General features: G+C 40.6%; 1 protein-coding gene across 9 annotated transcripts in view; it reads left to right on the top strand.

Annotated features, from left to right (window-relative positions):
• FGGY (FGGY carbohydrate kinase domain containing) overlaps nt 1–18,838 on the top strand; it is a 523,869-nt gene that overhangs the window by 342,720 nt on the left and 162,311 nt on the right. For all 9 annotated transcript variants that reach the window (XR_009735607.1, XM_061413058.1, XM_061413061.1 and 6 more), the window contains one exon: nt 4,488–4,595. Coding sequence is in view for 8 of the 9 variants with exons in the window: in XM_061413058.1 (XP_061269042.1) it covers nt 4,488–4,595 (108 nt within the window). In the remaining variant the exon portion in view is untranslated. The remainder of the gene's footprint in view (nt 1–4,487; nt 4,596–18,838) is intronic.

Here is an 18,838-nt window from a genome sequence, read left to right as displayed (position 1 = left end):
CCCGCTGCGTCTCCTGCATTGGTAGGCAAATTCTTGAACACTAGGCCACCTGGGAAGCCCATGTCATCTTCTACTTCATTATTAAGAATGTTGACTAAATGAAACCAAGAATGCATCTAGAGGCTTCCTTAATGGTGGTGGTGGTGGTTTAGTTGCTAAGCCATGTCCTACTCTTGTGACCCCATGGACTATAGCCTGCCAAGCTCCTCTGTCTGTAGGATTTTCCAGGCAAGAATACTGGAGTGGGTTGCCATTTCCTTTTCCAGGGGATTTCCTGACCCACGGATCGAACCCAGGTCTCCTGCACTGCAGGCAGATTCTTTACCAACTGAGTTACCAGGATGTGTACTTAATGGTAGCAGTTACTTTTGGCTATGGCCATTCATCCCAGTCACCTGACTATCCCGTCATACCTTCCTCATTTCAAGAACTAATGTTTACATGATATTTAACACATAATAAGCTGTTTATAGGTGACAGCTTATTTTATTTTCATGAAAGTCCTAACACATTTATATCATTCTTCCCATGTTGGAACTGAGGAAACTGAGGCTTAGAAAGATTCCCTTTCATAAGGTCACCTGGCTAAGAACATGGTAGTCATGATAGAGTGAAGACAGGCCTTTGACTCAGTCCTTTCTTTCTCCTCTCCCTTCACAAGTCTATAGGGGGAAACTTATCAAAACTTTTGCACCTGAAGATTCCCTAACCTACGTGTCATCAAGGCCAGGAGGTTGGTTCAGTCTAAGTGAGTCTCTTTTGGCTCTAATGACCCTTGCTTTCTTCCCTTTAAAGGTAAATGAAGGACTCAAAGAAGCAATGGTAGCCTAAAATCAGGAATACAGAACAGGAACAAACACAGACCCTGTAGAGCCTGACTGCTTTGTGTTTTTATAACCTTGTGTATATTATGTATGCTGTTTCATGGGCTTCCCAGGTGGCTCAGTGGTAATCTACCTGCCAGTGCAGGGGACACAGGAGATGTGGGTTCAATCCCTGGGTCAGGAAGATCCTCTGAAGCAGAAAATGGCAACCCTCTCCAGTGTTCTTGCCTAGAAAAATCCCATGGACAGAGGAGCCTGGTGGGCCACAGTCCACAGGATTGCAAAGAGTCGGACATAACTGAGCATGAGCATGTATGCTGTTTAAGAGTCTCCGCCTCAGTTTACATATCTGAACAATAGGAGTAATGACAGAATCTTCCCCTTAGGGTTATTGTGGGGATCAAGTGATTTAATTCCTGCAGTGTGCTTAGAATAGGGTCTTTAATAAGTACCCAGTCAATTGTAGTGGTTGCTGTTGCCAATAGCACATTATTGCTGGAAAGTCAGTGTCCTGTATGACACCCGTTACTAGTGGAGTAAAATGTGCTCCTTCTCGTTGAGTCCCAGGGCAGCCTTCAGGCCAAGATAGCCATCAGCAGGGAAAGGGCTTTCACAAAATTTTTCTGAAGTATTTAGGTTTACTGCAGAGGATTAAAGTACACATAAATACACGAATGTGCACTCAGTCTAAACAAACTCTTACTTGTTTTCTCCCAGAGTTTGGGAGTAATTGGAGGTGCTCTGGGGAGCATATTTCTGTATCTGTTTCCTTGCTGTAGTCAGGATGTCCAGTGAGAAGCGTGTGCCCTTCCAAATGAGTGAACACAAGCAGGAATCAACGCAGAGCATTCTGGACAGTCAGACAGAGCCTTTACTGCCATTTCTGAGCAGCAGAGTCCAGTCTGCCAGTGGAGTTCGGCAAAAACTGATACAGAAACATCTTTAAATCATGGGGTTTGAGGTGCAGGGACAGTTGGGGGGGCGGGTGGCGGGAGTGATGCAAAATCCTCCTAAGCAATTTATACAAATTTTGTTTGTTTTTAAAAAGCATATCCTAGAGTTTGAGGCTAGTATCTACTTGGGCTCAACTCCCACCTCAGCCATTTACAAACTTTGTGACTGTGGACAACATGCCACCTCTCTGAAACTAATCTGTCGAATGGTGCTGGAAGAATTCTGGACGAGAAGGGGTGCAGGGCATGAAAAGAGATGGCTTGACTTTGGTGGGTGTCCACCCACCCATCTAGACCCCGGGGCTTACGTGCTTATGGGCATGGGCTGTCTTATTCACCCCACAGTGGCTCAGGCATTGCAGAGTAGGGCAGTAGTTTCTAGAGCTGGCATGTGATAAAATTTTCACTAGCAAAGACAACGTGATAAAAATGAATACCGTTTAGCATGTGCTGCTTCTGTCTGGAACACTCTCTATATCATGTACATATACAAACACATATATATGTACAAAATACAGATGTATATATGCTCACACCTAAATAATTTCTGTGTATGTTTTCACCTTAATTCAAATATCACTTCTTTAGAAAAGTCTGACCCCTAGGTTGCATTAGGTATCTCACTTAATGAGCCCTTATAAAACCATTTGATATTCCTTCATTCACTTATCACAGTTTGTATTTATACATTTGAGTGATACCCATCTTAGGGTGACCAGCTGTCCCTTTTGCCTAGTACTGAGAATTTTCTAGGACATAGGGATTTTAGTGCTAAAACTGAGAGAATCCTGGCCAAACCTGAATCATCAGCCCCCCTAGTCTACTTTCCTCTTAAGAGAGCGGTTCCATGAAGGTGGAGACTGCACTCTTTTCTGTACATTTACTTTCAGTGCCTGGATCACAACAGGAACTCAGGAAACATCTGCTGAACCCGTCAAGAAATGAGTGAATATAAAATGGTCCTTCCTTGCAGGGAAGAAAAACCAGAAAAGCTCTTTACCCCTGAGATTACATTAGGTGTTAAATTTACCCTTTTTATAAACTATCTTTATTTGAAAAAATTTAAAGTTGATAATATTGTATAGTCTCCTGCCTTCCCTCACCCCCTTCCTTTCTGGGGATTGGAACTCCTACTGATTTGACTGATTTCACTCATTTAATGAAAAGAGAACCAGAATAGTTAGAAGATTTATCCATATGCTGAAGTTCTGTACTATAAACTCCATGAGGGCAGAAATTATAGATATATTCAGTTCACTTTGTATCCCTAGGGCCTGGCATAGTAAGAGCTGAATAAATATTTGTAGAATAAATGAATGCATACATTCTCTGCCCAGCTTCAGGACACTCAGGAGTAGACCCAATGCACCTAACTCCCTTTTCATCCTTACCTTCTCATACACCCTCCCACAACCATAACATCACTTCAGCATTCACCCCCAGTGGGTGGATGAGAAGCTCATGCCTTTCCAGATCAGGAATCACGTGGTCCATCCCTGCCTGTCCTGTGTCATCCCTTGATGTACTTTCCTAACACCTAATGGACTTCCATGGTCTGCTACAAAAAGACATTGCCATATCTTGAATACCAAGAGCATCTGTCTCACCTACATGGCTTTGTTCAAGCTATCCCCTTGACCTGGAATGCCCGTTCTGTTTCATCTTGCTAAATCTTACTAGTCTAAGTGTATGTCCCATTCTCTAAGAGCCACAGTCTGGACCACTTCATTCCTTACCCAGTGTGCCCTCCACAGCATTCCATGCTTTGTCTTTACCATCCCACGGACCACACTCTTTTCTATTTGACTCTTTACTTATCTAGCTCCCTCTAAATGAGGAGTTTCTTGCAGACTAGAGCTCTTTCTCATTCATTTCCGTGTCCCCAGTCAAGAGAGATAGTATGCTATTAGATGTCTAATAAATGTTTGTAGAAATAAGGGGAGGTATCAGTTATCCTTGCCTTTAATATTTTAGGTGGGAAACAAACAAGATCCTCATGACACACAACAGGACGTGTATTTTTGTTCACAAGTCTTATCAGTTGGCTGAGTGGTTCTGGTGATCCAGGCTTGCCAGCTGCTGGTTGACTAAAAGGATTTGCTGATCCGATTTTGGCTGTCTCATGTATCTGAATCATCACGTGTGACAACTGGACTGACTCAGCTTTCTGCATATCTGTCCAGAAGGCTCACTGGGGCATGTACTCATGGCAGAGGGAGAAGAGGAAGAACAGGAGCACACAGTTCTTGAGGTTTTGGCCTGAAAACTGGTACCTAATGTCACTTCTGCTCGATTCTGTTGGCCAGACCGAGTGACAAAGTTGATCCAGACTCAAGGGATGGGGACCCCACCTCTCAATGACAGGGGCTGCTAAGTCACATTGCAGAGCAGGTGGATGCAGAGAGGGCTAGGAAATGGGGACCACGACCGCAATCAGTTCACTACAGAGAGGGAGCCAGCCAAGGACTGTCACGTCAGTTTCTTTCCAAAATGATCCCTTTTGCTACCTTGACACCTGGATGAGTTTTTCAGAAAGGTTCTTAAAGAAGAAGCCAGGCCCATCCTTTGGCAGGAGTGACTTCCCCACCATCAAAGGTATTTAGCAAGAAGCTGAATTCCATGGTCAGAGGGACCTCACATGGGAGGAAGATAAGACTGCTTCTAGCCTTGAGGGTCAATATTTTCACATACTTTTCCCCTTTCTTTCCAGATCAGCAAAAACCCAATCTTTGTACCAGGTGTCTGGGGCCCTTATTTCTCAGCCATGGTCCCTGGGTTCTGGCTGAATGAAGGTGGTCAGAGCGTTACTGGAAAACTGGTAAGTTGACCCTTTCTTCCTATGGTCTTTAATGTTTTTCCACCCTTGACTAGTCCATTTTGTCATATTCTTTACACCCAGTATCTGAAAGATTTGCAGACTCTTAAAGCAGAATTAACTTTTCCTTAGCATACAACCTCACATATGGAGCATATGCAGCCTGTGTTTGCCAAAGGAATAAATGTTGGTCCAGGCATTGATGACTAACCGATCTTCTCACCTAGCTTTCTTTTCGCATAACAACCCATTTTTCTCATGGCAACAAGAGTGATGTTCTACTGTGTGAAAAGGACTGTGTTAATTTCTAGCCAGCATCCTTCACTGGTTTCTCATAGCCCTGGGGGCATAGTTCAGATAGTTTTCTGGGCACATCATTCCCTTTGTGGTCTATCCCTTCCAGTCTGGCATGTGAACTTGTCACTACGGCTGGATTGCCCTACTCACAGCTTCCCCGTGGCTCATGTTATTCGACTCCTCTATGTCTTGGTATATGCTCTGCTTGGAGAGTTCTTTGTCACTTGCTAGCTTTACTTGATCTTTAAGACATAGCTTCAGTTCTTAGCACATTCTGAGATAATCTGTATTTTCCAGAAATCTAGGAGCTCTTTAAAGGTATGGACCATATCATACTTCTCTTTGTATCCAGCCCCATGCAATCCCTGGGTCAGGAAGATCCCCTGGAGAAGGGGCATGGCAACCCACTCCAGGATCATTGCCTGGAAAACCCCATGGACAGAGGAGCCTAGTGGGCTACAGTCCATAGAGTTGCAAAGAGTCAGATACGACTGAAGCGACTTACATGCAGGAGCTCTTTAAAAGTATGGGCCATATTGTACTTTTTGTATCCAGCCCAGTGCCTGGTTCATAAAAGGTGCTTAGAGAAAATGTGTTGAATTCATGGGGTCATCTCATAGGGAAGACAGAAGATCAATAAAAATGAGATGTGTACTATACCTAAGGTATAAGACGCAGAGCTGAAACAAAGCTAGATTAAGAAATTCTTGGCAGTAGAGACAGTTATGTGCTGAGCTTTAATGATAAATAGGGACCAACCAGACAAAGAAAGGCAGGGATATTTCCTAGGTAGGAGAACTGGCATAAACACAAAGTTATCCGAGTGAAAAAATAACAAGGCATGCTGCTGCTAATTAGCTTCAGTGGTGTCCGACTCTGTGCGACCCCATAGACGGCAGCCCACCAGGCTCCCCCGTCCCTGGGATTCTCTAGGCAAGAACACTGGAGTGGGTTGCCATTTCCTTCTCCAATGCATGAAAGGGAAAAGTGAAAGGGAAGTCGCTCAGTCGTGTCCAACTCTAGCGACCCCATGGACTGCAGCCCACCAGGCTCCTCCATCCCTGGGATTTTCCAGGCAAGAGTACTGGAGTGCGGTGCCATTGCCTTCTCCAAACAAGGCATATTTGAGTATAATTGCAAACTTTCAGTTGTGGCATAAACTGTTCTTAGAAAAATGGCTTGCAATAAAATTGGGAGAACTGGTCAGGGACCCCACAGAAGAAGACCAAGAGGAACAGGTAAAAGATTAGAAGAGTGACAGATGTTGTCAGATCTCTGTTATAAAAACTGGCTAGTAGCCCTCAGGAAGAAAGCTTAGGTGTACATAGCCCAACAAAAAGAGACTAGCTTCAATAGACTGACCCACTGACAAAAAGCCATGAGAGCCTGAATGAGAACAGTGGCAATAATGACTGAGAATTGAGGTCGAGAGATCAGCAGACTTTTGAGGGATTAAATGTGGAAAAGCAAGAGAAAATGAGACCCAGCCTCGGTTACCCAACCTCACATTTACTATGTTGTATTGAAATCATCTGTTTATGGTCTGCTCCTCTCCAGCTCTTCTGAATGTTCAGCCAAATCAAAAGTGGTCTGATCCCAAGCTGAATGTGGATACAAATGACCATGAATTTCCATTTCTCAGTGTGTTTGTATATTAATCTTAGATGCCTTGCGTTCTCTCTCAAAATTGACGGATGCATAGGTGTGTGCCTCCACTCTTATGCCGGGCTATTAAGATATATGAATTAGTCCCCTAATAGTCCCAGGTTTAAGGAGCTCGTTTTCTAGTAGGGAAGTATAAATTAAATAACATTCGATTGTTCTCAATAGAAAAGTTGAGAAGAAGACATCACTCTGTGCCAAAGGCGCAGTGGGATTGGAACTTGACGATCTCCTATTTAAACGTAGTGTCATGTCTTTTACACAACTTTTCAACTTAAATATGCACTTCCTTTCTGTGACACAAAGAAAACCCGTTACTGAAACAAACACCTTTACAAGCCCACATTATGGTATAATTACCTTGGAAGACTCAGAATTCATAGCAGACACAACCTAGAGTCTTTTATAACAAAAAAACAAAACAAAACAAATCACTATTTTTTATCACTATTTTCATTAAACTAACTCTTTTTGCAGGATGCATTGTCCATGAAGCTGTCTGTCAACAGGTTTTCAGAGATTCAGTATGCCAGTTGAACATCTGTGTCAGTCAAGAAATGCTTTTCCTAGTATTTGGCTTAGAGTTTGTTCCGTTGCTATGGATATAAGCCATCTTTTCCCAAACATTATGATGTATTTTGGTGGACAAGAATTGGTTATGCCTACTTCCTGAGCCTGAAATTAAAGCTTAAAGAGTGACTCTTTTCTGACCATTAACAAAATCTTCATAAGTGTCCACTATGGTTTTTGAAAAGAATCATGGGAACTGTTGGCCTTTATCTAGTTAGTTGATTTTGCACCATCAGTAAAGCTGCATATAGAGTTCTACTTTAGATAATTCTATGTATATAGTTTCATTGGACCTTGGGATGGAGCATGATTGACCCATGTGTTACAAAAAGCAAAATCTAAGGAAGTCCAGAAGCTAGCAAAATGGAGCAAAATCTGAATCAAGAAAAAAACAGACTATCCAATAAAGCATCAGTTCAAAGAGGCCAAGCAAAGAGACATAAACCACCTAGAAAATAGAGATATAAAAAGAATAGCAATGATGATGCTAATAATAATAGCAACAATAATTGTACCTTATTGAGTGCATTTTCCCATGGGAAAGATTTCTATATATAATCTTGTTAATCCTTGAGTGATAGTCATAATAATCACAATGCCTAATATTTATTTTGAAGACTTATTTAGTCTCTATTACAAGAGCCTTTCATGTACTATTTTATTTAATCCTCTTGGAACTCCGACAGGTTAGGTACAGTTGTTATCCATATTTTACAGATGAGGAACTGAAACTCAGGGTCTCAAGCACAGCCTGGAGAGTTTCCTGACGCACTGTTAATGACCTTTTTATGTGATTCCTTTGCCACTTATCTTTCCTTTCTATTTACTTATTCTGGTTCATGTTTTGTGAATTCTTATCACTGGTTTTTCAGCATATTGTCATTGTATAGAACACTATAAGAGGAAGTTACATCTCTTTTGTTCTGTGTTTCATATGTACACCTTCTCTCATATACTTTGTTTATAAGAGTCTGCTCTATTATTATACTGTCCAGAATACATTACAAGCATGCAGTCATAAATATATCATCTGAAGTGGAAGAGAAGAGACAGAAGAAGAAAAGGGAAGTAAAGGAGAGAGGGGGAAAAAAAGAAATAAAATTTATCTGAACTCTAGATTTGGAAAAAAAGATATTTTGTCTTATTTTTGCAATTAAATACAGATCTTCCATCACAAAGCAAAGTCTTTCATTCCAAGTATATGAATAGATTGGTACTTAAAAAAAAAAAGTCTCCATCTGGTTAACTTCAGGATGAAGAAAAAAAAAATAGGATAGAATCTTTTCTGGCTCTGGAGTCCTTGCAGTTTCATCTGCCTGAGATTTGGGCTTGTTTTCCACTCATTTCAAACTTGTGCAGCCGATATTTATTTCCTCTTAGAAAGGCACATACCCTGTTCCCATGGATGATTTATTTCAGCTCACCAAACACCCATCAAAGACTGTCTCGTGCTTGTCGATACTCTTTCCAGAATAGCTGTGCAAAAACCATCGTTTTTTGCCCAGATTTTTTCCACAGAATACCAACCCATGCAGTCACTGCGTCCAGATGCTGAAGCTTATTTCCAACTGGACCTCAGCCATCCTTCTCTCCAAGCTGTCTTCTCTATCTTACTTGAAGTCATTTTTATTGGGGCAGGCACTGGGTAAAAGAGACTAGGACAGATTCCTAAGCTGCGCCTGTGGTGCACTGGCTTTCTGGGACACCAGGGCTTGGTGGAAATTAACATTGAATTGCTTGGAGTCAGAATTTAACTTTATAAACTTGAGCCACAGGGTTATGTGACCTGCTGCTTGCTCTTGGAGTTTAGGATTTGTGCATCATGAGTGCCTATCTGCTTCCTCCTTTATCACCAATGCCCTTCAGCCTGGGGCTAGCCTCAGGGGCTCAGCCAGTCCTCCATAACTGAGTGTATACAGAGTACATCATGCAAAACATTGGGCTGGATGAATCACAAGCTGGAATCAAGATCACCCAGAGAAATATCAACAGCCTCAGATATGCAGATGATACCACTCTAATGGCAGAAAGTGAAGCGGAACATCATCAAGAGCTTTTTGGTGAGGGTGAAAGAGGAGAGTGAAAAGGCTGACTTGTAATTCAGCATTAAAAAAGCTAAAATCTTGGCATCTGGTCCTATCACTTCATGGCAAATAGAAGGGGAAAAAGTGGAAGCAGTGACAGATTTGGTTTTCTTGGGTTCTGAAATCACTGTGGATGGTGACTGCAACCATGAGATTAAAAGAACCTTGCTCCTTGGAAGGAAAGCTAGAGCAAACCTAGATAGCATATTAAAAAGCAGAGACATCACTTTGCCAACAAAGGTTCATATAGTCAAAGCTATGGTTTTCCAGTAGTCATGTACAGAAGTGAGAGTTGAGTCATAAAGAAGCCTCAGTGCCAAAGAACTGATGCTTTCAAATTATGGTGCTGGAGAAGATTCTTGAGAGTCCCTTGGACAGCATGGAGATCAAATCAGTCAATCCTAAAGGAAATCAACCATGAATATTCATTGGAAGTGTTAGGGGAGTGTGTGATTTCCTCAGTTCTGTCTCCTCCCAACAAAAATTTGAAGCGATGGACCAGCATTACAGCCCTCAGACAGACCAGTGTTACAGCTGTCAGATGGATCAGTGTTACAGCTCTGTGTTACAATTCAGTTTTATTTAGAAAATAAAGGAGAATACATCCTCAAGGCATGAGGGCATGATGACCCAAAAGACATGAAGAGAAGAGAGAGACCCCGGTCCTTTGGCTCCTCTTTTTATGTTTTTTCTTCTCCACCTAGGCCTGCCCTTTGTAAATTGGACGAGCCAGGAGTGCTGTTTGTTCTACCTGAGGTCCTCACTCCAGTCCTCAGACCTTCCTTTGTTCTATTTTCATGGGCTTCTGCCTTCCTTGTCTTTTAGCCACTGCCATTCTGGACTCCCTTTTCCTATTCTAACTACCTAGCAGAAGTATTTATACTGAAGCTGAAGCTCCAATACTTTGGCTACCTGATGTGAAGAGCTGACACAATGGGAAAAGACCCTGATGCTGGGAAATAGTGAAGGCAAAAGGAGAAGGAGCAGTGGAGGATGAGGTGGTTAAGTAGCATCATTGACTCAATGGACATGAATTTGAATAAGCTGCAAGAGATGGTGGAGGACCGAGGAGCCTGGTACACTGCAGTCCATGGGGTCACAAAGAGTCAGACGGGACCTAGGGACTGAACAACAACAAGATGAAGAGCGTAGAGTGTACACAGCTTACAGAGATAAGCGTACAGAGATCCAGCTTATAGAGATAGTGATGTCACTACCTGTGACTTCATTTAGTCAGTTTCCTTCCTGTTACAGAGAGATTTCCTGAGGGATTACTCTGGGCCAGGCAAGGACATGGTCACATGATTCCTGTCCTCCAGTAGCTTATCATCTAATGGGAAAGTTGGATACAGAACTGGTAATTATAATTTATTGTAGCACATAAAAGTAAATTGCACTACCCCTACAGTCGACTGGAAGAATCTGTTCTATGCTAAGCACATTCAGGCCCTCGTGAAGATTCAGGATTTTATCTGATCTTCACAGCATGTTTGTGTGGTCAGTTTTATAAGTGTTACTAGTGACTAAATAGGCTCAGAACAGTGAGGTAACTTGATCAAGATCTAACAGCTATAGGTGGTGAGAGCCTTGATTCAAACCCAAGTCAGCTACTGGAAGCCCCAGATCTTTCCAGAAATGGACCTGACTTTTGTAGAGCTGCCTTTCTGAATTTTTTCTTACAGTTCTCTTGTGCACTTCCTTGAGAAGCAATTATTTTATCAGCTAGTGTGACTTTTCTTTTCAAGTGTATTAAAACACATAGTTAGTAGACTTTGTGAGGTCATGAAAGAGAAAAGTGTGTGAATCAGTGTTGGCAGGATCTAGGTGTATAGAGATAGGTGTGTTTCATGCCAAGCATCTCACATTAGCTAATTGGACTGACTTCATGGATACAAAGACCAGCTCTGCATAAACAGATGCTTCTCTGTTTCCTCCTCCTGCCCAGGAATTCACTTTTTTTTTTTTCTTTTGTACATCCCCCTAGATCCTGCTCAGCTTCCTAATTACCTTCTCAATTCTAATCTTTCCCCCTTTAACCCTGGTGTATTAGTTTGGGCTGCTATTAAAAGAAAGTTCGACGGACCAAGTGGCTTATAAACAACAGAAATTTATTTCTCATAGTTCTGGACACTGGAAGCCCAAGGTCAAGGTAGCAGCATGGTTGGGGTCTGGTGAGGGCCCTCTTCTGGTTTTCAGAAGGCTGTCTTCCTTGCATCTTCACCTGGTAGAAAAGGAGAACTCTGGTTTCTTCAGATCTTTATAAGGACACTAATCCCATTCATCAGGCCTCTACCCTCATGACCTAACCACCTCCCAGAGGCCTCATCTCCCAACACCATGACATTGGTGGTTAAGATTAAAAGTATGAATTGGGGGGCAGGGGTAGGGGGACACATTTAGTCACATCACCCTCTCTAAAGATTGCAGCTAAAACAATCTTTCTAAAGCATAGAGATGACCCTGTCTCTCTTGTTAGCTCTCCAGTTATCTGTAAAGTCTAAACTTGAGTGATGTTTATTTATACAGTCAGTATTTATTGAGTGCCTACTGTTTTCAAGGCACTGTTCTGAGTGAGAAAAAGGCAATAAGTAAAACAACCCCTTCTGCCCCTCCTCTGAAAATCTGTCCTCTTGTCAAGCTTACATTCTAACAACAGGAGACAGATAATACACAATAAAATGATAAGTAAGTTTTATTTTATGATATAAGTTGTAAAACTAATAGAGGAAGTCAACTTGTGAGTTGACTTTGCAGTTTTAAATAGGGTGGTCAGGATAGGCCTCATTGAAGTGACATCTAACAAATATGGTTTGGAAGGGAGTTAGCCATTTGGTGGGTTCAATCCCTGGGTTGGGAAGATACCCTGGAGAAGGGAAAGGCTACTCACTCCAGTATTCTGGCCTAGAGAATTCCATGGACTGTATAGTCCATGGGGTTGCAAAGAGTGAGTCGGACGCAACTGAGTGACTTTCACTTTCACTTAGCCATTTGGAAACCTGGGAGAAGAACATATCAGGCCAAAGGAAAACCAGTGCAAAGATCCTGAGGGGGTCGCTTACCTGGAATAATATAGGAATAGCAAGGAGGCCACAGGAATGGGGCAGAGGGAACCGGAATGAGAGTTGTAGGGAATACAGTCAGAGAGGTAATGGAGGTTGTATTTTGGCCACTGTACGGATTTTGGCTTTTACTCTGTAAAATGGGAAGTCACTGAACAATGATGAACAGAGGAGAGATATGCTATGACTTCGGTCTTTAAGTATCATTCTGGCTGCCGTCTGCTATGTTGGGAAGAAACTGTGGATGGGAGTAGGGGAAGTAGAAGCAGGAAGACCAGAAAGAAGCTCTTGGAGTAGGCCAAATGAGAGGTGAGAATGATGGCCGTGGGCTTAGTGAAAAGCGCCCAGATTGGGGATATGTTTTGAAGGTAGAAGCAAAAGTATTTCCTGCTGGATTGAATGTGAAGTGTGCAGAAAAGACAAAGGAGAGGGGTTTTGAAGGATAATTTTTCTATGGATAGAGACAGTGGATTAAATATCAAGGAGGTAGAGGGCAGAAGGAGTCAAGGATTACTCCGTTTTCTGACTGTAGTAACTGGTAAACTCACTGTGATCCTCCATTGTTTGTCTTCGTCTTGGTAAATTACACCATCATTTATATACTTATTAAAGCCAGAAATTTAGGATTCGTACTTACCTCCCTCTTTTCCCTCTCTTCTCATGTCCAATTCATCAGAAAACCTTGTTTCTAACTCCAGAATGTACATCACCAATCTAGCTGTTTCTCTTTACCTTCACTCCCAGCACCACTGGCCAAACCACTGTTGTCTGTGTCCTGGACCATGTAAGGTGCATCTTTTGTACACAGCATGTAATTAGGTCTTGCCTTCCTGTTTTGTTTTATAACCTCTGATTTTTCTTGGAGTGTTTAAGCTATCAACATTTAATGTAACGATGAATATACTCAGATTTAGTCTTCCATTTTACTCTTGGTTTTCTGTGGTCACTTTTGTTTTTTTGCTTTCTCCATCTCACATTTTTGTCTATTAGATTGAATATTTTCCAGTTTTGAAAATTTCATTTTTCTACTGGTTTGTAGGCATTTTTCCATTCTTTTTAAATGCCTTTTTTTAGGAATTATAGTAAACATTCTAAACTTTTCAGTCTACTTAGACTGTATACTGTATAACTTTGTGTAAAATTCAAAAAGCATTCAACTCTGTAGTTGCATTTACTAGTTCCCCCAACTCTTTATGTTGTATTTTGTGTGGTATCTACAAAGCTGTACACGCAACAGAACAGTAGTTGCTGTACTGTTTGCTTTAACCCGGTCTGCTTGGAATGCCATAACAAAATGCCACAGACTAGGTGGGTTAACCAGTAGACATTTACTTTCTTACAGTTCTGTATCAAGGTGCTATTTATGCTGGCAAGTTTGGTTTCTGGCGAGAACTCTCTTACTGGCCTGCACAGGGCTATATTTTCACTATGTCCCTCACATGGCCTTTGCTAGGTGTATGACATAGAGAGGGAGCTCTGGTGTCCCTTCCTCTTCTTATAAGGACAACAATCCTATCAGATTAGGGCCCCACCCTTATGACCTCATTTAACTTTAATTACCTCCATAATGTCTCCATCTCCAAATGCAGTCTTATTGGGGGTTGGACTTCAACATCTGAATTTTTAAAGGATACCATTTAGTCCATAACAGTCAGATGTATTTCAAAGAAATTCTGAGAAACAAAACATAATCTTTTGTGTTTACCTACATAGTTACAATTTCCATCATTTTTTAAAATTTCTTTATGAAATTATTATGAAAAAATTAAGCTTCCATCTGTATTTCCCTTCACTCTAAAGAACTCTCTTTAGCATTGCTTTGGTTCTTACAGGTCTACTGGTGAAACAACAACAAAAATACCTTCTTAGTTTTCTTCTTTTTTTTTTTTTCTTTCAACAGTTAAATATGTCAATATATTGCATTCTGGCACCATTGTTTCTTATGCGAAGTCAACCATCATTTATTTTGTTCCTCCCCTTCATGCAGTATATCCTTTTTCTCTAGCTACTTTTAAAGTTTCTCTCCTAATCTTAGTTTTATGATGGTGTGCACATATGTGGTGTTTGAGGAATTTATCCTTCTCCAAGATTTGCTATACTTGTTGAATGTGTAAATTGCTGTCTTTTACCAAATTTGAGAAATCTTTAGCATTTACATAGAAATGTAATGACATAGAAATGATCTTTCTATGTATTTTCTAATATTGCAATTACATAGAAAATATCTTTTCTACCTATCTGCTCGTATTCCTCCTACTGTGACGCCAGTTGTACGTATTGAAGACCTTAGGCTATTGTCTCATGGCCCCACCTGAGGGATTCTGTGGTTTTTCCCTCCCCCTAGTTTTTCTCTCTGTCTTTCTCTTCTCTCTCTTATTAGACACTCTCTATTGGTTGTTTATCAAGTTCATGGTCTCTTCTGTCTGCAATTTCCAATCAGCTATCAGGCCCATCCATTAAATATTTATTTCAGATATTATATTTATCAATATTAGAATTTCTACTTTTTGTTATAATTGTTTCCATTTCTTTACCATCTCCTATCTATTTATTAGTTATGGAATGTGATCCTTTTATATCCTTGAGCATTGTTAACCTGCTGGCTTTAAAATTCTTGCCTTTTAATTTTAACATCTGTATTATCTCAGGGATGTTGTCCATTAAATGGCCTTTCTCTTAAGTAAGGATTACACTTTCCTGTTGTGTCTAGTAATTTTGACTCTTATCTTTAATTTTGTAATTGAAGTCATATAGTGACACTGGCTTATACCTTTTTTCTGGAGAGTACTTTTTTTTTAAGCAAGTAATTTAATGACTGAATGCAAACTCCAAGGGTTTTCTCTCTTATAATGGACACCTACTGAAATCTTTGTTGAACTCTTTAAGCCTTAGCTAGGCTACATATTATGTAATTCGTAGATCATCCAGAGATCAAGGTAGCATTTATAGTCATAGTGTTGAACTCCCTTTTAATGTCTGTCTCCTTTCTGATATCTCCCTATCTCTTACTTTCTAGTTGTTATGGTTGCCTTGAGCTCTAACCTCTCATTTCTTAGCTAGGAAGACTGTGTATTTCTATCTGATTATTAGTTGTCCTGAATGGCAGTGATTGAGGCCTGCTCTCCAGCAAAAATCTGTAAAATCAAGAAACACATATAATGCTGTTTTTTCCTCCTATGTGTCTATTCCTCATCAGTTTCTACCTGGTTTGGTAACTTTCTAATATCTTCAGAGAATTGTTTAATGTAATTTGATAAGCATTTATAATTGTTATATTGTTATTTATAATTGTTTGCAAATAAGAGCTATCTAGTCAACTTAAGAAGTAGAACTAAATGATTTCTTTTAAAGCAAACAAGATTACATCTCTTTGCTGATTAAAACCCTTCTGTTGGCCATCTGCATGTCATCTGTCTGGTCTTCTTTGGAAAAATGCCTATTTAGGTCTTCTGCCCATTGTTTGATTGAGTTGTTTATTTATATTGGGTTGTATGGGCTGTTTGTATAATTTAGATACAATCCCTTGTTGGTCTCATCATTTGCAAATGTTTTTTCCCATTCTATAAGTTGTCTCTTCATTTTGTTGATGGTTTCCTTTGCTGTGCAGAAGCTTTTCAGTTTGATTAGGTCCTATTATTTAGTTTTGCTGTAATTTATTGTGCCTTAAGAGACTGATCTAAGAAAATATATTGCTACAATTTATGTCAAAGAATGCCTATGTTCTCTTTGAGAATTTTTATGGTGTCATGTCTTACATTTAGGTTTTTAGACCATTTCAATTTAGACCATTTATTTTTGTTTATGGTGTGGGGGAGTGATCTAATTTCATTGTGGTCAGAATGCTGCTAAGTCACTCCAGTTGTGTCTGACTCTGTGCAACCCCATGGACTGTAGCCTACCAGGCTTCTCCGTACATGGGATTCTCCAGGCAAGAACACTGGAGTGTGTTGCCATTTCTTTCTCCAATGCATGAAAGTGGAAAGTGAAAATGAAGTCACTCAGTCGTGTCCGACTCTTAGCGACCCCATGGACTGCAGCCTACCAGGCTCCTCCATTCATGGGATTTTCCAGGCAAGAGTACTGGAGTGGGGTGCCATTGCAGAATGGCTATCATCAAAAAATCTACAAATAATAAATGATTGAAGGGGTATGGAGAAAAGGGAAGTCTCCTACAATGTTGGTGGAAGTGTAACTTGGTGCAGCCACTATGGAAAACAGTATGGAAGTCTCTTAAAAAGCTAAAGATAGCGCTACCATGTGAAAAGAAAAAGAAAATTCTAATTTGGAAAGATAATATGCACCCCAGTGCTCATAGCACCACTCTTTATAATAGCTAAGACATGAAATTGAAAACAAAAGTGAAGTCGCTCAGTCGTGTCCAATTCTTTGCGACCCCATGGACTGCAGCCTACCAGGCTCCTCCATCCATGTGATTTTCCAGGCAAGAATACTGTAATGGGTTACCATTTCCTTCTCCAAGAGATCTTCCCAAGCCAGGAATTGAACCCGGGTCTCCCCCATTGTAGGCAGACGCTTTACCATTGGAAACCACCCAAATGCCCATCAACAGATGATTGGATTAAGAAGATGTGGTATGTATTTACAATGGAATATTACTCAGGTATAAATATTATGAAATACTGCCATTTGCAGCAATATGGAGGAACCTAGAAAATATTATACTAAGTGAAGTAAGTCAGAAGAGAAAAACAAATACTATATCATGTCACTTCTATGTAGAATCTTAAAAAATAACACAGATGACTCTATATACAAAATAGAAACAGACTCACAGATATAGAAGACAAATTTATTGCTAGCAAGGTAGGGAGAGGATAAATTAGCAATATGGGATTAACAGATAAAAACTACTATATAAAATAGATAAGCAGCAAAGATACACTGTACAGCACAGGATACTATATCCAATGTCATATTATAAATTTATAGTAACAGTGTTAGTTGCTCAGTCCTGTCTGACTCTTAGACCCCCACGGACTGTAGCCCACCGGGCTCCTCTGTCCATGGGATTCTCCAGACAACAATACTGAAGTGGGTTGCCATTCCCTTCTCCAGAGGATCTTCCCAACTCAGGGGTCAAACCCAGGTCTCCTACATTGCAGGCAGATTCTTTACCGTCTAAGCTACAGGGAAGTCCTGTATATATAATAACCTATATGGGATATAATTAGAAAAAATAACTGAATCACTTTGCTGTATACCTGACACTAACACAATACTGTAAATCAGTTATACTTCAGTTAAAAAAAAAAAAAAGCCACCTATGTCCTCTGATTGTACTTAGAGTAAAATCTAAAGCCTTTGAGATGGCCTGCTTGATCTGCCCCACTTCTACCTCTTTATCTTCATTTCATACAACTTTTCTGCTTCTTTGCTCCTTTGGATACCTATCAATTCCTAGGACACATGAAGCTCTTTCCTACTATTGAATCTTTGCATTTGTCATTCTCTCTACTGGGAATTATTGGTTCTTATTTTTTGTTCATATCTTTGCTCAAATTTCACCTTCAAATCTCTCCATCTTTACTGAATCCTCTATCTGAAATCAGTGTTTCTTTTTTTTTCTCTTTCTCTCTTTAATTTTTGACCTGTCTGCACAGCTTGCAGGATCTTAGTTCCCCAACCAGGGATTGAACCAGGGGCCACAGCAGGGAAAGCGCCAAGTCCTAACCCTGAACCACCAGGGAACTCCCCAAACCAGTGTTTTTATTACAGTGATTTATCTATTTCCTTCAAAAAACTAATCACAATCTTTAATTATTATATATATTTGTTGACTCTATATCTCAATAGAATATAATCTCCATGTGAAAAAGAAAATCTGCATGTGAACAGAAAGAATCCCCTGTGCTTATTGACTATGACCAAAACAGAGTGAGTGTGTGTGTATTTGGGTGTGTGTGGGTGTGTGTGTTAGTCACTCAGTCATGCCAAACTCTTTGCGATCCCATGCGGTGTAGCCCATCAGGGTCCTCCGTCCATGGGATTTTCCAGGCAAGAATCCTGGAGTGGGTTGCCATTTCCTTCTCCAGAGGATCTTCCTGACCCCGGGATCGAACCCAGGTCTCTTGCATTACAGGCAGAATCTTTACCATCTGACCCATGAGGGAAACCCTAATATTCATTGCATCCATAAAAAAACCTTCTTATCAGTTTAGTTCAGTCACTCAGTCATGTCTGACTCTTTGCGACCCCATGAACCACAGCACGCCAGACTTCCCTGTCTCAAGATTAATACATAAAGCTGTTTTTAATAGAGAAAAGCCCATCATGCAATAAGACAGCTTAGTCTTAGCAAAAACAATTATGGAACCTAAAATTCTTACATTTTAAATTTGTCTTTTGCTTGCCTATAAACTCTTTGCCAACAGTTTTGATATCTCAAATGGTGCAGTTCTCTGTAATTTTACAAGCTCTTGCCTATTTGTCATATTAACTTATTAAATGTTTTAGAAAATTAGAAATGGTCTTTTCCAAAGTCATGCCCTGAGCCAGAGCAGAGCTCGGATCTCAAGAGTCCTTGACTGTGCTCACTCTGCCATATCAAGGGTCA

Source organism: Bos javanicus, chromosome 3 (assembly GCF_032452875.1).
Source record: "Bos javanicus breed banteng chromosome 3, ARS-OSU_banteng_1.0, whole genome shotgun sequence".
Lineage (NCBI taxonomy): Eukaryota > Metazoa > Chordata > Mammalia > Artiodactyla > Bovidae > Bos > Bos javanicus.
This window is presented reverse-complemented; position numbering and strand designations above follow the sequence as displayed.